The sequence below is a fragment of the Notolepis coatsorum genome (assembly GCF_963971535.1).
Source record: "Notolepis coatsorum genome assembly, chromosome: 10".
NCBI classification, from domain to species: domain Eukaryota; kingdom Metazoa; phylum Chordata; class Actinopteri; order Aulopiformes; family Paralepididae; genus Notolepis; species Notolepis coatsorum.
In genome coordinates this window covers 3,631,755-3,657,066 of record NC_140174.1, presented here as the reverse complement: position 1 = coordinate 3,657,066, position 25,312 = coordinate 3,631,755, and the positions used below count along the sequence as shown (strand labels likewise).

The 25,312-nt window shown below is 44.3% G+C and overlaps 1 protein-coding gene across 3 annotated transcripts in view; it reads right to left on the bottom strand.

Annotated features, from left to right (window-relative positions):
* The window catches only part of llgl2 (LLGL scribble cell polarity complex component 2), a 69,958-nt gene that overhangs the window by 33,279 nt on the left and 11,367 nt on the right, over positions 1 to 25,312 (bottom strand). For all 3 annotated transcript variants that reach the window (XM_084323551.1, XM_084323553.1, XM_084323552.1), the window contains exons 2-12: positions 22,667 to 22,816; positions 21,448 to 21,545; positions 17,309 to 17,390; positions 16,425 to 16,540; positions 14,039 to 14,197; positions 9,746 to 9,908; positions 7,517 to 7,649; positions 5,888 to 5,942; positions 4,734 to 4,888; positions 3,090 to 3,301; positions 941 to 1,008 (exon numbers count right to left, since the gene is read on the bottom strand). In XM_084323551.1, the coding sequence (XP_084179677.1) occupies positions 941 to 1,008; positions 3,090 to 3,301; positions 4,734 to 4,888; positions 5,888 to 5,942; positions 7,517 to 7,649; positions 9,746 to 9,908; positions 14,039 to 14,197; positions 16,425 to 16,540; positions 17,309 to 17,390; positions 21,448 to 21,545; positions 22,667 to 22,741 (1,316 nt within the window). In that variant the 5' untranslated portion in view covers positions 22,742 to 22,816. The remainder of the gene's footprint in view (positions 1 to 940; positions 1,009 to 3,089; positions 3,302 to 4,733; positions 4,889 to 5,887; positions 5,943 to 7,516; positions 7,650 to 9,745; positions 9,909 to 14,038; positions 14,198 to 16,424; positions 16,541 to 17,308; positions 17,391 to 21,447; positions 21,546 to 22,666; positions 22,817 to 25,312) is intronic.

Genomic DNA, 25,312 nt, shown 5'->3' with positions numbered 1-25,312 from the left:
ATCAGCTGTGCGTTCAGTAGAAAGCCATCTGGCTGCACGTTAGTCTAGCTTAGCACAATGAATGGAAGCGGACATGGTCGGTTAGCCTTCGGGAGAGGTGTTAGTTGGACAATGCCTAGGCTAACCGACCATGTCCGCTTCCATTCATTGTGCTAAGCTAGGCTAACGTGCAGCCAGATGGCTTTCTACTGAACGCACAGAGAGGAAACTGGTCTCCATCTTCTCGTCTCTCTCTGGAGAAGACGGTAAAGCTAATTTCCCCCAAATGTTGACGTGTTCTTTTAAGTAGAGGCGGTTTAGTCTCCCGTTGACCGAGACTTTGTTGGTTCTACTTTTATGCTAAGTTAAGTTTCCTCTCGGGCACACCATAAAGGAAAGCCTGACTTCTGAACGCGATACAAAACGTGTGATTCAATTATGGACATATGTTCAAAGGAAACAATGAAGAACTAGGGCTGTCCCCGAAGCCTGTTTTTGGGCTTTGAACTTCGTCAGGGTTTTTCGAACGGACGTTTTTAATAATACATTTATATTTTTTAAGTTTATGTTTATTTGTTTGATTAATTTCCTCAAACTAAATCCTCAATTTGAATAAAGTCATTAATCTGATTAAATTTTTTATTTATTTTTTATTAAATCAACTTTTACTGAAATTTAATACTATAATATTAGTGTAGCCTAATCTTTATCTGCAACTGTGAAGAAAACCCCCATTGGTTTAAACAGAATGAATAGACACACATAAAAAAATATATAAATATATATATATATAAAAGAAAATAATAATAATTATTAAAAATAAAAAATTCTAATGTTGATTTAGAATTAGAATGCCAACGTAGTCCGAACGTTTGGGCTCAGCCCCATGAAGAACACATTAGTTAACTGTGGTGAAACGTCTGCGTCGGGTGGGTTACGGGTACGGGTACCGATGACTCACCCCGTTAGAAGCAGGTCTCTCTGGGGGGGGTCCGGGGCCTGGTTCTGTCCTCCCGTTATAGGCCACGGCTGCAGGGAGAGGACGGGGAAATGAAAAGTTTTTACAATAATACAACCTTAATGCGTTGGTCTGTTGCGACAGAAAGAATGCCCATCGCTCACGGCTACGGCATTCCTGCTGCGCTTTGACCCGAGACCAAGCGAGGCTGCTTCTGAGTGATGTGTGTAGGGCTGCAACGATTAGTCGATAAAAAATCGTCGACGAGGAATTGTTACGTCGATTAGTCATTAAAAAAAATAAAAAAATATATATATATATATTTTTTTTGCACTACCTATCTTTGTGAAAGTGGCTTCTCAGCTCTGGTCCAGCTGAAGACTTCTTAGCTTAACATAACAGACCGACAGTAAGTTTGGGGAACTAATGGAATAACTGGGGATGTTGTTTGCTCCTGACAAGAGTCTCAAAGTCTGGGGTGATGGTAGACAAAGCAACTCTGAGGTCATGCTCAATGTCCAATCTGTTCCTCTGCTCTGTCTTCAGCTGGACCAGAGCTGAGAAGCCACTTTCACAAAGATAGGTAGTGCAAAAAAAAATAAAAAATAAGACAGATTAGTCGACTACCAAAATAGTCATTAGTTGCAGCCCTAGATGTGTGCGTGTTTCAGTAGGCGAACTTATAGGGACACGCACCCGATACTGGATGTAGGGGTCAACATGTCGGTAACACAGAATAACATCAGGTACAAACAGCCATGTGTTACACCTCAGAAAATCACCGCAAAGTGACATGATTTTCCATGTCCATGGTAATCCAAAGCGCTTTACAATTTTGTTCCTCACATTTGACCCGTTCACTCACTACATTCACACACCGACGGCGGAGGCGACCACGCGAGGTGCCGACCTGCTCATCAGGAGCAATTAGGGGGTTAAGTGTCTCGCTCGAGGAGGAGCGGGGAATCGAACAGGGAACCTCCGGATTACCAGATGACTGCTCTACCTCCCGAGCCACTGTCGCCCAGAAAATCTAAGCAAATGAATAAAGGGAAGATGATTAAACAGAAGGTTTTCTAGATACAGTACTGAATTCTGCCATCTTTTTTATAATGTAAATTTCTCCACCATTTTCCATCATATTGCAACACCGTTTTTTGCAAGACGTTCACAGAAAGGTAGAGAAACTAACTGCGTTCTGTTTTATGGCAATAACGTTCAGGTTTGTGGGAGATGATCCCAAAAAATAAGAGAAATTAAAAAGTTAATCCAGAAGTCAGATGATTGACAGGGGCTGGTGTGAGCTGGGTAGGGTAGTTTTTCAAAATTCGAAAGCCCTGAGTCTCTTCCTTCAAAAGACTACACTCACTTTTGGCTGTGCCACTTCCTCCTGTCAATATGCGCCGGTTTCTGACTCAATGCCCTGAGATTTCTATAATCTTATATTTCACTAATAACAGTTAAAATAATTGGTAAACAAACGTAATGCTGAAAATATACACTTTTACTGTATATCTCGGGCTTAAGAGGTTAACCCTGTGAGGCCCAAATTAAAAAGACATTAGCAACTTCAGAGGCCAGAGGGTGGGACATATAAACACATTTACTATCAAATAGCATTGTGAGGCTGAACAACAGGACCAATTGACTATACATGTGCTTAACATTTTTTAAATAAACATTATTTTTTTAAATGGCTAAAAGTGATTTTGTAATTTTGCAACCGTGGGTCTCACAGGGTACCTTTAACCCTGTGAGGCCCAAATAAAAAACGACATTAGCAGCTTCAGAGGCCAGAGGGTGAGACCTATAAACACATGAAGGGTGCCGTGACTGAAAAAAAAGGTTGTGTATATGGTGTGGCTCTTTGTGGTACCACAGTAATCTTTGTGGCTCTTAGTCTCCGACTGGTTGGCCACCCCTGCCCTGGAACATGTGTGTGTACAGACTCAGGATCAGTGGTGAATAAGGGGCATTAGTGTATCCCCAGAACATGTATATACAGACTCAGGATCAGTATCGTGGTGAATAAGATGCATTAGTGTATCCCTAGAACATGTATGTAGACTCAGGATCAGTGGTGAATAAGGGGCATCATCCCCAGGACGTACATGTACATGTCTGTAAACACGTCTGGGTGCGTTGGCGTCACCTGTTTGGAGTAGTGGGTGCTCTGCAGGTCGCCCGCAGCCAGCACCCTCTCCCAGAGCTTCAGGGGGATGGCGGAGACGTGGTGCGAGCAGGTGATGGCCGAGCTGTGGAGGGGCACCAGGTAGGGGGTCTGGATGACCGGCCAGCCCTCCGTCTGGAGGTCCACCACCACCAGCTCCTCCTCCACCAGGACCACCAGAGAGCTGGGGTTACCTGGAGAGACCGGCGAGGGACGGAGAGGGGGAGGAGTGAGGAGGAGAGGGAGAGGGAGAGAGAAGGAGAGGGAGGAGAGGGAGTGAGGAGGAGAGGGAGAGAGGAGGAGAGAGAGAGAGGAGAGGGAGTGAGGAGGAGAGGGAGTGAGGAGGAGAGGGAGTGAGGAGGAGAGGGAGAGGGAGAGAGGAGGAGAGGGAGAGAGGAGGAGAGGGAGAGAGGGAGGGAGAGAGGAGAGGGAGTGAGGAAACTGTGTGCGTTTGTGTGTAAACTGAAAAAGGTTGGCTCATACAGACCCACTTTAAAAACAACAACAAACGGGGAAAGTCCACATATGAAGACTTAATTCCATTGCAAAATTAAATATCAACCGTAAAGAAACGCATGATTTACAAGTCTTGAAAAGAAAAATATTGGGGGCATGAAAGTAAAGAACATCATGTGGTAATACAATAAAGGTAGAGTCTTAAGCCTTTTGTCCACAAAACATTTGGGAAGAAGCACGTCTCTTTGTGAAATAAATCACAAATGGAATGAAACCCTGTTGTTGTGACCGTAGATAGTAGTTCAGCCTAAATGTACAGAGCTGCGAGCGCTACCATAAAATCCCGACTACAAAACATTCTGGGAGTCAATAAATTCATTATCTACCCATCAGTGTCAGTGAAGCAACTCGAGTCTTTCGTCTCTCGATTCGTCTTCGCTATCCGACGTCCCGTCTCCAAGTAAATACACACTGAACGTACTGTGTGCCGCGGGGGGCTAGTGGTTTGATCTGGCCGGGTGGGCCGCTCCCTCCCACCTGTGTGCTGCGGGGGGGCTAACGGAACGTAGACCAATCTCAGTCACTCTTATTGTCTCGGACCAAATTCGACCACGCCCCATTCCCAGTAAAAAAGTGGGAATCTCTAGAATGGGTTTTGGGCGACGGTGTTTACGGAAGTGCATCTCAAGTTGACGATGCACAACACTTTCTGTTGTCAGTAGATGGCAGCATTGGTTTAAAATGAAAAGGTGAAAATGTTGAAAACTACATGAATACATTTCCCCAAGACCTTTAGCACAGGTCACAGGTCACTGGGACGCGCGTCTATTCTTTGACGCGATCTGAACAGCGGTAAACTATTAATGCGACCTCAGTACAGTGACCGCGAATGGTAAACTAATTATCTTAACAAAAGTGCACCATTAGCATAATATTTGTTGTCTAAAGGGAAACAAAATGGTACAATTTAAGATTTTAAATGTTATCCGCATATATAGGACAAATAGAACATCGTTAATTTGTAAGAAACCTCAATGAAAACGGCGCAGGGTAAGTAATATTCGCTATTGTTGTGAAAATGTGATAGAATCCTATAAAAATGTGGACGCATCTGGTCACCGTGACGTTAGCGGTTTGATCTGGCCGGCCGGGTGGGCCGCTGCCTCCCACCTGTGTGCTGCGGGCCGTCTGTGATGACGAAGAAGTCGATGATCCTGGAGGTGAAGTCCAGCGCCACGTGGGTCTTGCTGTGGATCACACTGATACAGTGTCTGTCTCCGTAGCTGGCCCTGGGCATGCCGCCGCTGAAGAGCAGGAAGGGAGGCCTGGACGCGGAGAGAGGGGAGAGGGTAGGGGTCAAGTTCAGCTCTGTTTGCCGAGAGATTAATGGGTAACGGTGGGATTGGAAAACAAGACTGGGGGGAAAATAGGGAGGTAAACATCACAACTGATCGTGACTGTTAAACTCTAGTCCTATTTTCTGAAATTTCACCTAAAAGTAAATGCCCAAGTAAATGGAAGATTGCTCCACTTCTACAAGGTCAATTAGCATGTTCCTGGTATCTAGGAACATCTAGGGACCTGGGGGTATGTATTCCCAGTGTCAGAAATATTGTGTCTGTTACTAGGCGTGAGTAAATTGTGATGAAACAAAGGAGAATATAAATGATGATTTATTGCATCTGTGCCGGTGAATAACACCATGTTACAATTGTGCAACCTTCACTGAGCTCATTCACCCCCTTCTTGAGATCAAGCGTACAAAAAGATCTAAGCAAATTAATAAAGGGATGATTAAACAGAAGGATTTGTAGATACAGTAATACATTATAATCCATTTGAATTATACATTCAAAATTGAATTATGAACTATAAATGATCGTATTATGGCCATACATCTATGGATAGGGAAAAGGCTCCTCTTTTCAATGGCAGTGTTAAATCTGGATTTGGTCATTTCCTCGCGGTTTTACGATAAGAGATATAATTAGCATTTTTCCGATTAATTCAGATTTTCGGAAAAGCTGAAAAACATCGGTAAATAAACGTAGTGCTGAGAATATACACTTTGACTGCCGTTTTTGATAGGGTTGAGGTCTTTACTCTTGGCTACAACATTAATTAATACGGTTTGTATTGATCGATTTATGATACAAACCGCAGGGTCCCCCAATTGGGGGACCTTACAGCTTAAGGCGTTAACAGGTAAACTCAGCTAGATAGCAGCGAAGGAATGAGACATACTGATAGAGATGTAGAAATAGATGGGAGAGAGAGAATGAGAGAGAGAGAGAGAGAGAGAGAGACTGAGAAAGACGACTTACCCCTCCGCTGTAGGTAGCTGGACAATTTTAGAAATGGCCTTACAGGGGAAGTGTCCTATGAAAGAAGAAAACCAATTAGTGATCAGCCTCAAACTAAAACCGTGTCCTTGAGACATCTGTACACGACCGCTAATGCAAACCAAAATCAGCTCAGCATGTCCCCAATATATAGATCTATTAAGCGCACAATATCAAAACGGGCCCATGAAAAGTACGATTTCCCAAACCGATACGATTTGATGTTTTTTATTTCCGTGTCTTACATACACTGGTGTATGCCCAGCCCATAACAACTAACTTTGTTGTATAATAAAGTTTTAACCACATTGTGTTCATTCCAACGTTTCACTCCTTTCTGTTCTGCCGCTCCCTCATTATCTTCTCTCCCTCTCTCTCTCCCTCTCTCTCTCTCCCTCTCTCTCTCTCCCTCTCCCTCTCCCCCTCCCTGTAATAATATACTTGACAAATTACTTGACAAATGACATATAGACCAAGATGGCCACAGGAAAAAGAAAATACAATAAAACGTAATATAACACGAGCTGTACGCAATGTATGTAAACAAAGAAACAAGAGGAATTCATATACAATTATATAGGATACAGTGTGTTTTGTCTCACGTGCCATGCTTTCTCCAAAGATCCTGCAAAACTGAAGATGTCCTCCACAAAAAAAAAAACTCAACATACAACTCTCAGACTGCCAAAACAAATCCGGATTTACAATTTGAATTGTCTCAAATAAAGCCCTCCTCAAAGCGGTGTACAAAGGGCAATAAAAAAAAATGATATTCATCCTCCACCACTCCCAGATCACACAGAACACACAACCGCTCCTCCTCATGTTTACCCTGGAATCTACCCACTTTCATAGCCAATGGCAGGGTGCCAGTCAGACCTCAACTGGGCACACAGAGTTACAATTCGTATTCTTCTTCTCGTGACGTGTTTTGCCAGACAGCGTGTCGCAGTGCCACAGCTCGTTGGCGCCACGGGTGTCATTTAACAACGATCACCTGCTCTCGTTTATTACAATTGCCCCGTCGTTGGAGACCGAGATGAGTCCGCAGTCGAATGCCGTGAATAACACGGTGATGTCTCGTGTGGGGAACACCGCCCGGTGAGGCAGAATCTAATGATATATATTTATGCCCTCCATCAGTTCTGTTCATTTACATTTCGTCATTTAGCTGAACGTTTTTATCCAAAGAGACAAGTTCTGTACGACAAGTCAGCAGGAAAGGTGCAACTCTATCAGCTGAGTAACAATGTTCATCAATCAGTGTTGAAACTTGGGTGCTGCAGTGTTGAGTGCATAGTGGTAAAGACATATTAGTATAGTAAGAAGAGTATATTATATATATATATATAGTATAGTATATATGCCTCGCTCATTATACAATGACAATTAACTGAATGATGAACAAAGTCACCACACACACACACACACACACTTAGCCTTGACGCAACAATACTTTATTTACCGACCAAACAAGCAAAATCTATTTTAATAAGTAAATAAGCGACTCTTGCATGGAGTGTGTGCAGTGATTTCGTTCACTGTGAGATCCATGAAAGCACACAATGCGACGTGTCCCTCCCTCCCTCTTCCTTCGATCTCCTCCCTCACCGTAGGGGATATCCGATTTCTCCTCCTCGTCCTTGGACTCGTCCCCGTCCACCGTCCACCGGCAGTAGCTGCCATCGCTATGGGAACTGAGGATCTGCTCGCCCTCCTCCGTCCACCACACGCTCTCCAGTTGCTATGGAAACAGTAAAGCGGTGGGTTTTCTTTTTTTTACGGGGCAAACAAAGCTGGGACAAATGAAGGAGAGCTGGTGCTCGTGGATTTACCGACACACAAGGCGTAGTGTTGAATTAGTGTCCCCCCCCCACTGTGACAACTCCCAACTCCTACAGGTCCCAGTTTCTCTCTCAGCTTATATGGGGCTCTGGGTGGCTTTCTGTCACGAATTTCAATAACCACTATATAGGCCACAAGCTTCTGGGATGACTAATAGATTCCATAACTCTGTTCCTCTTGCATCGGCTGCATATCAGTTGTGCTGATCAGACTCTGGAATGATCTCAATGCAGTGTGCAATGCAAGCTCAAAACACAGCTGTATATTAAAGCAAAGCTTCTGCAATGACCAGTGATTTAATTTGTACTCCACCACCCCCCCCCCCCCCACACACACACACAGAGGACTCTATATCGCAGTTTTTGTCGGCTTTCCCGGTTACCCTTTGAGAGGCCTTTTTGTCCTCTTGCCAGGCCGTCATTATAAATAAGAATTTGTTCTTAACCCATTCTTCGCCAGGCATTGTACCCTTCTTATACCATCCTCTGCCAGCTCTATAGAGATGTTCACCTACTTTGCAGGGCTATAACTTTTTAAATTGTATTGCTAAATTGACATTACTATGGCCCATTCAACATCGATTAGCTATCGTTCAGGATGTAGGAAAGTTTAACTTTTTCATTCATACATTCATACAAAAATACGGTCTAGAGTATAAATATGTTTTAATTGTTTTCTGCAGTATTTCATAGAACGTGAGTTATAGCCATAAATGCATATATTACATCATCAAATGCAATTTGATACCGATTGACGCCAGATAAAAAATTTCAACTGTACAAGGTCCCAGACGTTATGACTCAATGCGCGGTTGACCGGAGGGGGGGGGGTCATTTATAATGCAATGACCGACGTTAAATGAATCATGTAGTATGGGTGATATATTGATCATAGCAGTTTGTATCGAAAATAATAATCAAAAACGCTGAAACTCAGCGCAGCTTCCTCGTAGCGATGGGGGATGATACTGGAGCAAAAAGATCGCTATTATGGGATGTTGATCTATGCGCTCCATTTCCAGGTTGTATAATACTATATACGTCCAAATAATGTTGTTTATCGAGTTATGGCAACGGATCAATTATCCAGTGTGTCCAGATGGAGTCCCGCGAGCGATAGCGAGTGGCGGACGGAATAGGGGTGACACCAAGCACTTCCGGCCCCATTTCCGGTTTGGCAACTCGCCGATCGGCCACCAGGTGGCGGTATTGAAGCGCTGGAGAGTTGAGTGGAGATCTACAGCACCAGTCATGACTCCATGGGTGAAATGTGAATACCATGACGAAAATTTGAAATATTGATCTCGATGACGGCGTAATCCGTCATTGGCAGATTAAGCATGGCGAGGAATGACGTCTTAATCCGTCAATGGCGGAGAATGGGTTAATTGACCTGCCTGGTTAAATAAAGGTTAAATAATATAAAATTAAAAAATAAATAAACACGCAGACACCTTCATGCTCTACCTTCAACTGTTCTTTACTGGCCATATACATAGGATTATACTTCAAATCTTTATTAAAAACAATCACTTAATTTCTGTCCCTGCTGTGTTAAAGGAACACGCCAACATTTTGGGAAATTAGCTTACCGTCTTCTCCAGAGAGAGAGACAAGAAGATAGAGACCAGTCTCCTCTCTGTGCGTTCAGTGAAACTTGAAAAAAAACTTGAAACTTGAGTAGAAAGCTATCTGGCTGCACGTTAGCCTAGCGTAGCACAATGAATGGAAGCGGACAGGTCCGGTTAGCCTTCGGGAAAGGCGTTAGTCGGACAATGCCAAGGCTAACCGGCCATGTCCGCTTCCATTCATTGCGCTAAGCTAGGCTAACGTGCAGCCAGAGAAAGCACAGAGAGGAAACTGGTATCCATCTTCTCGCCTCTCTCTGGAGAAGACGGTGAAGCTAAGTTCCCAACATGTTGGCGTGTTCCTTTAAGCACCTTGAGATATCCCATAATGAGGGTCATTATTCATTGTGCTTCCTGACGGTAGGTACCTGTGTGGCGGGGATGTGCCGGACGGCACACTGTGCCTCCAGGTCCCAGATGACCATGAGGCCTCGGCCGTAGCCAATCACCACCTGGTTGGGGTTGACGGGGTTCTCCTGCAAGGCCTCTACGTGCTCCAGGTTCCTACGACCTATATAATCCTCTGGTACACTGGAGGGAGAGAGAGGGGGAGGGAGAGGGAGAGTGAGAGAGGGGGAGAGAGAGAGAGAGGGAAGAGAGAGAGAGAGAGAGAGAGAGAGAGAGAAGGAGATAATGAGGGAGGGAGGGAGGAGAGGAGAGAGAGAAAGAGAGAGAGAGAGAGAGAGAGAGGGAGGGAGGGAGGAGAGGAGATAATGAGGGAGGGAGAGAGAGAGAGAGAGGGAGGGAGGAGAGGAGATAATGAGGGAGAGAGAGAGAGAGGGAGGGAGGGGAGGGGATAATGAGGGAGCGGCAGAATAGAAAGGAGTGAAACGCTGGAATGAACACAATGTGGTTAAAACTTTATTATACAACAAAGTCAGTTGCAACCAAGTGATTTGATTAGACGAGCGGCACATTCCACTAGAGCTGCGCGGCTTTGGTGAAAGAGTACGGTTGTGATTGTGGACAATGTTGCGATATAATAAATAAAAAACGCTGTCTACTTGTTTTGAAAAGTTTATTTCTCAACTCGAAAACATACAAACCACATGCGATTGTTATATTAAAAAAATTGGGCCGTCGGCCCGTCAATAATATTACGTAAATGTTTCCCCCATTAAATTTTTTAAATCTTAACAATTAATCACGTTAGTCCCTTTTTGACCCCAGCAGCCTCCCTTAGTTACTTTAGACCAGGGGTTCCCAAACTTTTCAGGCCGGGACCCAGAAAATAAGGCGTCAGAGAGCCGCGGCTCAATGCACATCGTCAGGCTTTTTTTTTTTTTTGCCAGGCGACCGATTTTTTAAGCCAAATATCACTTCAATCCTATTAAGTTAGTTCAAGTTAGTTATTCATTTATATGTGCTATTTATGAGAGGGCTAACTTGTTGCAAAATAATAATGACCAGTGATTTAATTTGTACCCCCCCCCCCCCCCACAAAGAGGACTCTATATCGCAGTTTTGTCGGCTTTCCTGGTTACCCTTTGAGAGGCCTTTTTGTCCTCTTGCCAGGCCGTCATTATAAATAAGAATTTGTTCTTAATTGACCTGCCTGGTTAAATAAAGGTTAAATAATATAAAATAAAAAATAAATAAACACAGACACCTTCATGGTCTACCTTCAACTGCTCCCCGACTTTGGGAACCACTGCTTTAGACTACGGGTGGCTGGTGACCTGTTTGTTTACATTCCTGCATCACATGGGCCACAGAGAGAACCAGACATCCCCCTCTCGTCTCATTTCATAATCCAACCTTTCCGAACAGACTTTTGGATTAAACCAAGTTGTATGCAGTGATGAAGGGTCTTTTCCCGGCAGGAACACAAGTTACTTAACGGCACGCGGGTCGAGCTACGCAGGCTTCGCTTGCCAACGTTAGATGAGAAGGAGCCGTCTGCCAACAAAGATGTTGTTTAAAAAAATGTATTCACAAAATGGATTACCATTCAAACGTAATTGAAGACTCCTGTGACCAGTGAGTACGCACTACGTACGTCTAACTTCTCCTCACCATTGTGCGACCGATGCATTTGCTACGTTATGTGCGCAAATAGTGCATATAAATATAGTGCATATACACATATATACGGTTCTTTTAACGGCTAGAATTTGGACATTTAATGCAAGACGTTGTGGGTTTTCATTCGCATGCATTCCGCGCATGCACACATTTATTTAATTAAATCGCCTTTTTGCAGTTAATAATAATTGCACAGGCGGACATCGCGATTGCAATTAGATTAATCGTGTGGCACTACATTCCATTAGAGTAAAACTGCACTGGGACCTTTAACCATGCGTGCATCACTCCGCTCCAACGTTTTAATAGCCGCCAATTACGTCCGATCAGGCGGTTAACTATCTGTTAACATGCCACCACAGCGGCCATCAATATGACTCTTATTTCACCAGTTGCACAACAATAAATACAGCATACAAAAGTAGCCTGGCTCGCTGTAACAGTGCAGATGTACACAAAGAAGCAGCAAGATAGTGTGCCGGAAAAAACTTTATGTGTTGCTTGGCCACGGGCCAAAGTCACGGAACAGTTTGTGTCGGCGGAGCCAGATATGTGATTAAGTAAACAAACAAATGATAAAGTGTTGTCGCGTTAACCGAGGTCATGCTGCTGCTGTACCGAATATCTGCGATTCTTCCGACACTCTGCAACGGCCGAAACCATCACTTGAACAAAATGTCACTTTATAAAAAAATAGAAGTCACTTTAAAGGAAGGAGGTACTAATAGTATAGTTTAGACACATTAACAGTTAAAATTGTAAATTGTATATAGTATAGTAGTGTTACATAGGAACCAGTTTCTCAGGAACATGTCTTTTTCTTACCATGCATATCTTGTGTCTTACCTATTTTATTTTGTCCATGTTTATTTTTTTTCTATGCCCATTTTATTATTGTATTTTGCACAATCAATGCGGGCAAGACCACCCGCCTTTCACTGTATGGCCTGGTATGTATGTGATGACAAATAAACCTCTTGATTATTGATCACAGCGATGTTCAGTATAACAACACCCCCCCCCCGCCCTCCCCCCCTTGTGTCATATTGCTTAATGATGGAACAGTAGGAGCGGCCGTGGGCGGTGTGTGTGGAGAGGACAGCGTGCGGGGGATGGTGTGGAGCCGGGAGCGCTTTATTCAGAGAACAATCAATACACAGGGTTCGGATTGTTTCTACGCGTCTCGTGATGTCACCGAGCCAACTGTTCAAATGAGCCACGGGGCTGTTTTTCCTGCACAGCGAGAAGGACGACAAACGGCACTCTGTGTGTACACACTAGGGCTGACCCCCATTAGTCGACTAGTCGACTAATCGGTCGAAAGGAGCCGTAGTCGACTGCCAACCTCTTAGTCGAATATATATTAAAAAAATATATATATATATTTATAATCTTTTTTTTTTTTATCATTCTTTCCAAAAGAAAAAGAGGCCTAGAAGCGTGGCTAACGCTAATGGCACGCATACCAGAGGCTAAAACAGGCACAGAGACACTGAAAGAGGATTTCACCCGTCTAATGAACACACTAGACGACTAGACAAATATCAAGATGTATCCATCAGTGGACCAATTGCATGCTTATGCAGAGGACAAGAAGCCTTCAGTCGACTCCTTCAGACATTAAGCACCCCCCACAGCCCAAATGGAATGATACAAATTAAAAAAATAAATAAAGAATTTTTTTTCCCCCGACCAATAGTCGACTAACGGCAAATGTTGGCCAATCATAGTCGACCATCCAAATCCTTAGTCAGGGACAGCCCTAGTACACACAAACGCATGACGCAACAGATTCGACTATTAAGCATAACCTTGCACTTTCAGAGTACATCCTTTCAATTGGGTTCAAATGCATGATTTCTTTTGGGCCCCATTTTTTGTTCCAATCTCACTACAAACCAGGCGGACGGAGAGGACAGTCCACGATACTTTGCCTTTCCAGGGTATCTGTAGGTTTCAACAAGTAAGATTGAACCACTTTTGGTTTTATTCGACGGTGTTGGTATAACCTTACTTTTCATACCAATTTCATGACTATAAAAAAAATACTGAAAATGTTACACCTGTGCAAATTAAATGTAAGACTTTTGAATACCCTTTAAGACCTTAAATTGAGCCTTATGAATTGAATACCGTGCAGATATCCTGCTTCCCTAGTCCAGGCGTACCAGCTCTTCGATCCACCGCTCTCCTTTGATCAGCGCGGCACGCCGAGCCAGATTGTAGCAAGCAAGGTACGCTGCTAGGTACGCCTGGATGGAGAAATTGAGCGGTGCACACAAACGCACCTATGTGGACACACGGTGAGGTACACCGCCCCATCATTTTAGTCCGCGCGGTCCCCAGTGGTAAACGGGCCATTTATATAACAGCTTTTATCCAAAGTGCTTTACGATTTGTTCCTCACATGTTACCCGTTCACTCACACACTCACACACCGACGGCGGAGGCGACCATGCGAGGTGCCGACCTGCTCATCGGGGGCAGTTAGGGGTTAAGTGTCTTGCTCAAAGACATTTCAACATGGAGCGGGAATCAAACAAACCGGGAACCTCCGGATTACCGGGCGACTGCTCTACCTCCCGAGCGAGCCACTGTCTAGTCTACGAGCCGAGCCTTTTTTGTTAGACGCTGACCTGTTGGCGACCTGGTCCAGGCTGATGTTCCTCTCCTCCAGCTCCCTGAAGCCGGGCACCTCCACCACGAACACGTGCCCACCCTCGGTGCCCAGCAGCAGCAGCTCTCCTGACGAGTGGGCGAGCACCGCCGTCACCCGCGTCACGCTGGGGGGGGCGCTGGGGGAGACAGAGAGACTGTTTATTGTTGTTTATTGTTTAAAAGGATCCCCATCAGCTGCCTGCCACCTAAGTGGCGAGCCAGTCTTCCTGGGGTCCACACAGAAAGACAACAGAAAACACAAAACATAACAACATGAGACACATATGACGATCACAATTAACAATGATCATCTAAAAGCATGTGCATATCGCTGTGTGGAGTGAAGTTGTGGAATAATTTACCCGAATACATCAAAATGAGTAAACATGTGGCACAATTTAAAAAGCAGCTAAACAAATACACATTAGAAAAATACAGAAATGAGTAGTGAGGATAAACAAAGTTATGGTATATTGTGTATGTAGTGATGTACTATATTCACTGCTGTCAAGTGAATCATGTTTTTTATTGTAAACTTTTAATATAAGTAAAAATAATATTCTATATTGTAAATTCTAGTCAAATTAATGGAAGAACAAATACAAATGTAAGGGGGTAGGGATCAATAAGCTAAGCTTCCCTCTACTCCTTTTTTGGACATGTCTGCTAACCAAACACATTGCTCTTTTGTTTATAAATCCTGTTTTTTTCTTTGTTATTTTTTTAAATGTTTTTTTTCCTTTAAGGATTTTTTTTAATTTGTTGTTAAGATTGTTTGGTCTGACGGATCAAGACACTGAGTTGTTTGAAGAAATAAGAAGAATAACATGTCCAAGAAATAAACTTTTCATTCATTCATTCATTCATTCATCTAAAAACGGTAAAACATTGTAGACATCATTATCAACATCAGAATATTTTGCTCACATATTTAAGTAGTGCATTCTCAGGTGGTATTTGAAAGACACTTTGCTATTCAATTTACTTATGTTCAGTGGGCAGTTATTCCAATGATTGATGGCACGATAAACAACCGTCCTCTTTAAAGCATGTGATTTTGGACGTGGTAACATAATCTGTCCATCACCGGCTGACCTAGTAAAATAATTAATGAACCCGACTGCATCCGACAATTTGTTTGTATAAGAAAACAGGCTGAGACGAAAAGACAGTGTTCCTGATTAAATGTAACCGTGTTGAAAACCAGCCTATTCTGAGATACAGTCCGTCAGCCAGAGTAATGCTCCATTGGGTCACCGTTTGGTGTGATGAACGTATTGTGGTGTTATGCTATATTATAAGTTAAAATCATATTAGAAAAAAAAATCAGTTTTGTTCTTATTTATGGACCGATTTATGGAATATGTATTCTATGGTTGGAGAATTGGTGTGATGTTTGACTTGAATGAATATCGAGTGACCTTTGAAATTCACTCGTTTTGTTTGTTGTGATGTTTTCTTCAATGTTTGTGGTTTTATATATATATATATATATATATATATTAAATATATTTTTTTGTGTTTGTATTTTATATAAAACAATAGTGTGTATAAGGGTCCTTTAACCCTTTCACTGCCACACGACAGAAGGTTAACCGTTTACTATCACACAACCGACGGCGATGCTCCATCATTAGCATCATTAGCTCCGCATCCGCGGAGCTAATGATGCTAATGATGGAGCATCGCCGTCGGTTGTGTGATAGTAAAGGGCTAACCTTCTGTATTGTCACAGTGAAAGGGTTAACCGGCTGTCTGTCGTGTGGCAGTGAAAGGGTTAACAGCCGAGGACAGAATGTGTGTGTGTGTGTCTCACCCGGGAGGCCCAGTGAGGGTGAAGCGGTGTGTGTGTGTGTGTGTGTGTCTCTCTCACCCGGGAGGCCCAGTGAGGGTGAAGCGGTGTGTGTGTGTGTGTGTGTGTGTGTCTCACCCGGGAGGTCCAGTGAGGGTGAAGCGGTGTGTGTGTGTGTGTGTGTGTGTGTGTCTCACCCGGGAGGCCCAGTGAGGGTGAAGCGGTGTGTGTGTGTCTCACCCGGGAGGCCCAGTGAGGGTGAAGCGGTGTGTGTGTGTGTGTGTGTGTGTGTGTGTCTCACCCGGGAGGTCCAGTGAGGGTGAAGCGGTGTGTGTGTGTCTCACCCGGGAGGTCCAGTGAGGGTGAAGCGGTGTGTGTTTGTCTCACCCGGGAGGTCCAGTGAGGGTGAAGCGGTGTGTGTGTGTGTGTGTGTGTGTGTGTGTCTCACCCGGGAGGTCCAGTGAGGGTGAAGCGGTGTGTGTGTGTGTGTGTGTGTCTCACCCGGGGGGTCCAGTGAGGGTGAAGCGGTGTGTGTGTGTGTGTGTGTGTGTCTGTGTGTGTGTGTGTCTCACCCGGGAGGTCCAGTGAGGGTGAAGCGTCCGATCTCCAGCAGCTCCGACACCCCCTTGTGAGCTCTCAGAGTCCACATGTGGAGGCTGTTGTCGTCCAGCAGAGTCACCAGCTCCACCTGGACGGCAGACGAGAGGGAAGACGAGGAGGACACGACCCGAAGAAATATATAAAAATAAATAAAAGGAACGGAGGAATATTTATTAGAAATGAAAGGGAGCGAGCGGCCGCTTTTCCAAAAAAACAGCCCGAATTCCTGAAAGAAGAGCCGACGGCTCACAGACCACAAATATTATATTCCACGAATGGAAATTATTACACTCGGCGGTTTCTCTCTCTCTGAACGGGCTTTTCGGAAAAAAAATGACAATGACGGCCGTTTAAAAGTAGATTAACATTATCTGTGTGTGTGTGTGTGTTTCAAGTTGTTTTATTCTCCCACATATAAAGTACATTATATACATAACCAAGCATTTCACTGTAGTGTACGAGCCCCCTGGGAATGAAGAAAAAAGTAAGAAGAATAAAGACCAAATACTAGGGATGTCCGATATTATCGGCCGATATCGGCATTAAAATGTGATAGCGGAAAATATCGGTATCGGTTTTCAAAATTATAATTTTTCTTTTTTTACATTTATTTAACCTTTATTTACCCAGGCAAGCAAGTAAGAACAAATTCTGATTTTATTTATTGTCAAAAGTATGCATAATGTTGTGTTAATTCCACAACAAGAGATATGTAATGTTAATTACCTGAAATTATTCCTTTTTTTGGGGGAAACCCTGCATATATCGGTATCGGTTGATATCGGTATCGGAAATTAAGAGTTGGACAATATCGGTATATCGGTAAAGGTGTGTGTGTGTGTGTGTAGACACTCACCTGGTGGGGCAGGAAGTGGACCCGTGTGACGGCTGCGTTCTCGTCATGTAAGCCCATGAACTCCACACCTGGAGCCCCGTAGCTGCACACTGGTCAAGGACTTCACACGATATAGAGAGCAGTGGTTCTCAAACTACAGGTTGCGCCTCAAATATCGGGGTCACATGTAGGTGACAGTGCATTGGAAAGTAAAAAACGTTTTTTTTTTTTATGTTCCGGCAACATATTTTGGCTAAATGCCTCGTTTTATAAATGTGTATTGATAACATAGTGCTGTATGGGGTGCTCCAGTAGCACACCATGTTACCGCGCTGCGTCGCGGGACTCCGTGCTGCGTCACGGATCTGGTTGACTCAGAGTTCGATTCCCGGACTCGCCGTCATTTGCCGAATGTCTCCCCCTGCTCTCTCTCCCGTTTCACCCTACAACTGTCGGTCATGCTTGACCAGAAAAGCGATAAACGCTAAAAAAAAAAAAAGTTAAAAAAAAAAAAAAACATAGTGCTGTAATTACATTTTCTAAATATGCACGATCAAGTTCAACAACAACAACGTGTGCTTTTATTTTGATATTCCTTAATTCCACGTTCCACGTCCCCTCTGGTAGAAGGTTTAGGTCACTAGGTAGTCGCACGGTTAGGTTCAACAACAGTTTCTTCCCCAAGGCCATACAATTACTCAACTCCAACTCATCCTAATTTCACCCCCTGCTGTTATGTTATGCATGTTATGTTATGTTATGTTGATGTTGATGTTATGTTCCATGTGGTGTATTGTCGCAGCTACCACCTGCACCGTGCTCAAATTCCACCGGCCTGGCCGTGTGGCAATAAAAGAAACTTGAACTTGAAATAACGCAATACATTAAAAGTGTGCCCCCCCGGGCGGTTAGGTGGCTGAGCGGAGATTGCGTTCGTCACCAGCCCCGGAGCTGAGCTGGATTTGCCTGTTCGAATCCAGCTCACAGCTCCGGGGTTGTCACCAGCTTGGCTGGCCGTCTGCACTGATACAATTGGCTGTATTAGAGGGTGGGAGAAGCTGGCGGGGTGGGTCCGGGTCGTTGTAAACAGCGACTCCTACAGTTTGGTCGGGGCGCCTGCTAAGCGCGGATAGGACGTGAGGGGGATAGTGTGGTCCTCCCACACGCTACGCCCTCTCAATGAGAATCCGCGCTGCCAGGTGAAAAGAAGCGGTGATTGGCTGGACGTGTGTCGGAGGAAGCACGTGATAGCCTCCACTCTCCCAGATGATCTGACTGTGGGGGGTAAGAGCGCAGCGACCAGGAAAGGGATTGGGAATTGGCATAACGACTAACATTGGGATGGGAGAAAATCGGAGGAAAAATGGAGGGGGAAAAAGACCAAAAAAATAAAAAAAATAAAAAAAAATGTGCCCCCCCCCCCCAAAAAAAATCCTAAATAAAATGGGGTCACGGTATGAAAAGGTTTGAGGAGCGCTGGTGAAGAGGGTTCAACACACCCTGATGAAGAGGGTTCAACACACCCTGAAGAAGAGGGTTCAACACACCCTGAAGAAGAGGGTTCAACACACCCTGATGAAGAGGGTTCAACACACCCTGATGAAGAGGGTTCAACACACCCTGATGAAGAGGGTTCAACACACCCTGATGAAGAGGGTTCAACACACCACCCTGATGAAGAGGGTTCAACACACCCTGATGAAGAGGGTTCAACACACCCTGATGAAGAGGGTTCAACACACCCTGATGAAGAGGGTTCAACACACCCTGATGAAGAGGGTTCAACACACCCTGATGAAGAGGGTTCAACACACCCTGATGAAGAGGGTTCAACACACCCTGATGAAGAGGGTTCAACACACCCTGATGAAGAGGGTTCAACACACCCTGATGAAGAGGGTTCAACACACCCTGATGAAGAGGGTTCAACACACCACCCTGATGAAGAGGGTTCAACACACCCTGATGAAGAGGGTTCAACACACCCTGATGAAGAGGGTTCAACACACCCTGATGAAGAGGGTTCAACACACCCTGATGAAGAGGGTTCAACACACCCTGATGAAGAGGGTTCAACACACCCTGATGAAGAGGGTTCAACACACCCTGATGAAGAGGGTTCAACACACCCTGATGAAGAGGGTTCAACACACCCTGATGAAGAGGGTTCAACACACCCTGATGAAGAGGGTTCAACACACCCTGATGAAGAGGGTTCAACACACCACCCTGATGAAGAGGGTTCAACACACCCTGAAGAAGAGGGTTCAACACACCCTGATGAAGAGGGTTCAACACACCCTGATGAAGAGGGTTCAACACACCCTGATGAAGAGGGTTCAACACACCACACTCGGTGTGGCACTCGGGCCGTAGACTATTTTTTTTTATTATTATTATTATTTCTACGTCAGCTCTTTGACGGCCAGAGTGGAGTGGACTCAACCTTGATGACTTGGACTGGGACTAGAGGGTAACGGGGACTCCACTCTGGCTCTTCTTTGGTGACTTGGACTCGAACACTGGGGACTCGAGACTCGAGCTCGACATTGAGTGACTCGACTACAACACATCCTCACACTGACTGGACACACGACAACAACAGTACCACTTGCTCGCTAGCGATCGAGAGTCTACTATTTTTAAACGGGGTCCGATACGAGTAGCAATCTGATCGGTTACTTTTGCTGAACATAAGACCACACAGTGACAACAATGATTAAAAAGATCTAAGCAAGTTCTCCAATAGAGATCCAGCATCCTTTGTGTGAAGAAAACCAAAACAAACCAAAAAGATCCAAGTCACACGGTCTGATATATTACACGGGACACTTCTCAAATACCTAGTATCGGCCCAACATACGACAAAAGCAATATTGGCGTACTACAATCCCTAGGAAAACACAAACTCCAGAGAAGCACACAGAGCAAGAGGCAGTGCTGCTGGAGTAGCGTTTACATTAATCATTATACGTTGGCAAGGTCATATAAATAATACATTCCTCCGGCAACACACACACAGACAGTATCAATAAGAGTCATCTATTGATCAAATAAACACAAGCCGGGCTCTTCTTTGTGATTCAGCCCGCGGCAGCATCCGTCCTACCAATAAGATACCGGTTCATAGATTTTATTTATGGGTTGTTGCCGACGTGTCCTAGTGCCATTTTATCTCAGAACAATCCGCCCCATTGTATGATGAATGGCCTAGTCGTCTAATGAGAGAAGGCACCAGAGAGTGTGTGTGTGTGTGTGTGTGTGTGTGTGTGTGCGTGTGTGTGTGTGTGTGCGTGTGTGTGTGTGTGTGTGTGTGTGTGTGTGTGTGTGTGAGAGAGAGAGAATGGAGAGAGTGTACTGCCTGGCTCCATCACCGAGCAGAATTGTGCGCAGAGCGACGGAGACAGCAGACGGGACAGGCAGACGCACACACACACACACACACACACACACACACACACTGTAACACAAACAAACAACAACAGTGAATGATTGTTGCGAGCGAGCCGCCAGGCAGCAACAGTGTGCATTGAGCAACGGCGTGGGAATAAAACAGAAACACCTCCACCTGAGGTGCCCGTCGTCATGTGACCCACAGACGATGCCAGTCGGAGCCATTGGTTACGACGTCGGCCTCGAGTTCAAACACGACGACGGCCCCGAAACGCTTCACTTGAAATTAAAATCTTTAAAAAAAAAAAAAATCGGTTCCCTCCCCTTCAAACTTTCTCCTTTGATGCACCAAATCAACACCAGAGTTGGTTGACCTATGAATTGCTGTACTGACTTTTTCAAAGGTATCGCCTTATTTAAAAAATAAAACTAATTTACTTTTTATTTTTTTATTATTATTATTTACTTTATTTTTACTTTATTATGATTATTATATATATATCTTTTTCTTTTATATATTTCTTATTACCAACACTATAATCTCTCTCTGAAACTGTCTTTTTTTTTTGTCACTTTGTCTTGATGTCTGCTGTTCTTTGTATTCTGTTTTTGTGTTTCAAATATAACATTTTCAAGTACATATAATTTGTAAATGTTGGTTGCACTGAAAAAAAAAACAATAAACAGACATGAGGGGGGGGGGGGGGGCACATGGAAAACGGCGTAGCAGGAAGAGACAGACGACGGGGGTCGTGGTAGAAGGATACAGTTTGATGGCCCCAGAGCGGGTGCCTATGGCCAGGAGCTGGAGGGAGGGACTGTAGCCCAGGGCGCTGGGCTGGTGGGGGAATCCATGCTCCACCGTCTGACGGGAGAGAGGGAGAGAGAGGGAGAGAGAGAGAGAGAGAGAGGAGAGGATGACAACGCAGACAATGGCAGGATAGGGAGGAGGCAGGTGATGGGAGACAAGCGGGGGACAGATAAGGAGACCGAGGAGAATGAAGAGGAGGAGAGAAAAAGACAACGCTAAATCCGGTTGAAAAGGTATAGTAGTAGGTACAACTATTTAATTAATTTATAAAAACATGTATGAACCAGTAGCTTATTATTACTCAATAATAATAATAATAATAACAACAACAGACGAGCCTAAATGCATCACACCACAGCTGTACAGTACCAGCCAATTACAATGTAAGGTTGAAAAATTCATCGAGTCACACTGTGGTCAGAATGTAAGGTTTCATGAGGTGCATCATCCAGCCTAATTAATATAATGAGAATCTGATGGAGAAGATGGATACAAACATACAAATACAGAATAAACCAAAACCTTTATTATTTCTGAATTCAGGATGTGCTTTTTCCTCAACATTTTTAAATACTGAAAAACATCGAGGAGAGATCGTCATATTGATCCCATTGAGAACAAAGGCTCGCCTCGATCGCTATCAAAAATCAAGTGATGTCTTTGTTAAATTTTTAATTGATCGAAGTGAGCACAACCCTGCCGTTGTCACTAGGGATGCACCGATCCGATATTGGTATCGGAATCGGCCGCCGATATCAGTAAAATAGCTGGATCGGGTATCGGTAAAAAAAAAACCATTCAGTACATTTATATCTATGTGTTAATTTGTTACATTTAGTTTCACTAAGTTAGGAAAGTAATGTTTTAAGTCGAGCCTGATGTTGCCTCTTGCACAAAAGAATGATCCCAGTCTCTTCCACACAGTGTCAGTGAGGCGTACAGTTTATTAATTGAATGAAGTTTATTTTCCGTCTTTGTTTACAACAAATCAAAAAGACACCCAAACCCAGGTAGCGGTATCGGGACTGAAAAAGTCGGATCGGTGCGTCCCTAGTTGTCACACAGACAGACGTATATAAGCCCACCCCCTACCTTCACCTCGTCGGACATGAGATACCGCCATGTTTTCTCTGTGTGCGTGTGTGTCGTTGTGTTTCCCCCTTTTGTTGTTGTACCTTGTTGAACTGGAAGAGTTCCAGTTTGAGTCGGTCTCTCTGGGACTCCTGGCCATGTCTCCTGAACCTCTTCATCCTCTCTGGCTCTGCTCAGCACCTGTCCGGAGCCTGGAGCCTTAAGGGCCCGGTAACTCTACACACACACACCGCCTGGAGGGGGAGAGATGGAGAAGGGAGGGAGAGATGGAGAAGGGAGGGAGAGGTGGAGAGGGAGGGACAGACAGGGGGATGAAGGACGGATCAGGGGGGAGAGAGAGAGAGAGAGAGTGTGCGAGTTAATTAGGATAGAGGTTGAACAAAGATACACACACACGTGCACACACTATATGAAAGAAACCCTGAGCAGATTGACATAGGATTCCCATCTTCCATCAGCACTCGCGTCATTAACTGTAGATTGCAAATCCTGAGGGGGGAAAAGGCCAATGAGAAGAGGCTGTGGCAGAGAGGCATCAGAGGGCTGATGGATGGAACACCCCAGCGGTGCCTGCAGCTCAAAAACACTAAGCCCTTGGAACGGCAACAAGGAAGTAGAAACCATCAACCACCTCTCTGGAAAGCAGGAACAAAACCCAGGAATTTACGAAAACTCAAACTCAGGTAGCGTACTTTGTGTGTGTGTGTGTGTCTTCACTGACGGGACTAATGATGAGAGAACGGAATTCTACTGTCGGAGGCTTGTAGCCTGTGTACCACCCACCCACACCCACACCCACACACACTTTCTCTTCCCTGGCCCAGTGGGCTGGCCTTCTCTCAGACAAGAGCTGGGGGTCAGAGGTCAGTTGGGCGAAAACTGAAGAGACCATTGTACTGCCTCCACACTCCACAGTCACAGTCACAAAACACACACACAGTCACGGTCACCACACACACACAGTCACGGTCACCACACGTGCGTGCCAGCTGATGAAAACACCTGTCACAAAACAAGGTGGTTACCATAGGCGCCACTTCAGAAAGAAAGAAAGAAAGAAAGAAAGAAAGAAAGAAAGAAAGAAAGAAAGAAAGGAGAAGAAAAAGGGGAAGGAAGAGAGAAAGGCTCAAATATCCCGTCTTGCATTCTCTCTCCTTCATCAATAATGCTTAACCAATAGGAAGGAGCCGCGACCCGCTGCTGGCATTCAGATGGCGTTTGAGAAACACAACACAGCGGCGACCGTCGGTTGTGTGATAGTAAAGGGTTAACCTTCTGTCGTGTGGCAGTGAAAGGGTTAAGCCACAGAGCTGTATGCCTGGGAATCACCACAGGGAGGGACCCTAGTGCCATTCAATTACAATAACATTATATACATTCTCGATTATAAACATTCTTGATACATCACAAATTGCAATTCAATTACAATGTGGTTTAATTAAATGACTGTTTTACAACAGGGTGTGTCAACGAGCTCATGACGGCAGCAGCTGGGGTGTAAACGACACACATTTTCACATTTAGATATTTTTTCGGTCATGGTTGGATTCTTTAAGTGTTAAAATGTGTTAATACTACAGGGCTCTAATTATAAATCATGTGTGGCCGCAGCTGGGTTTGGCTGAGGAAAAAAATTCTAAATTTGATTTAAAAAGTCATAAAATAAATGAAAATTAGCCTACAATTTGGTAATAGCAGTAGTAGTAGGAAAGAAGACCCAGGGAAGAGAACAATAGGTTGGTTCTGGTTGGTATCGCATGCACTTATCTGTGTTTCACTACACACATGAGTGCATGCTTGCCAACTGTTCCCCTGTTTTATTGCAACACTACTATCACCAACATCTAAGAAGGGAGATCCCCCCTTGAACGGCCCTTCTAAGGTTTCTCTCCTCCACACTGCCTGTGGCGCATTTTTTCCTATTGCTAGGTTTTTAGTGAGTTTTTCCTTACCTTGGCGTGGGGTATGTCTGGGAGTGTTGCATTTATTTATTTTGCATTTATTTTACATTTTTTGGACTTTATGGTGTTCTTGTTTTCTTCTCGACTTGTTTAACACTTTGAGTGCCAAGCCACGAGAAATCTCGTTTATAATCGTTCTTTTTTTTCATTAGCGATTTCCATTCAATTTTCATCAATCTAGCCTCACGTTACCACTGGGACTCTCTGAGCTCGAACAGGGAAAATACCACCCCCTATCGTCTCTCCGGATGGTATTGCACCCATTGGATTGGACTGAATGAAATGGATGGGGGGAAAAAACTTCGGAATCCACATTTTACTTATCAGGCATGTAACCGGAGACAATCGGATTCATTGCCGACCCTCATAACAGCGAGGAATATGTGTTTCCAGTACCCATCGTTGGATCAATAAACGCGATCGATATTTGGAATGGCGATCAGGAATTGGAATAATCTTTTTGGAGAACATCTGATCTGAGGTAAGGAATCTATTTTACCAGTCTTGGGATAATCAGAGTTTTTTTTCACCTATATCTCAGCGTGTCCCATATGTGTGTGTGTGTGTGTGTGTGTGCGCTGATCAGGAAATGGATAATCTATTTTTCAGCCCGCTTCTCTAGCGTGCATAATAGGGGTGGGGGAAAAAAATCGATACGTAGTAGTATCGCGATACTTTGCGTGGCGATACTGTATCGATACAGGGACGCCAAGTATCGATATTTAATTATTCACAAACAATTTAATTTTTTTTTATAAGGAAGTTGCA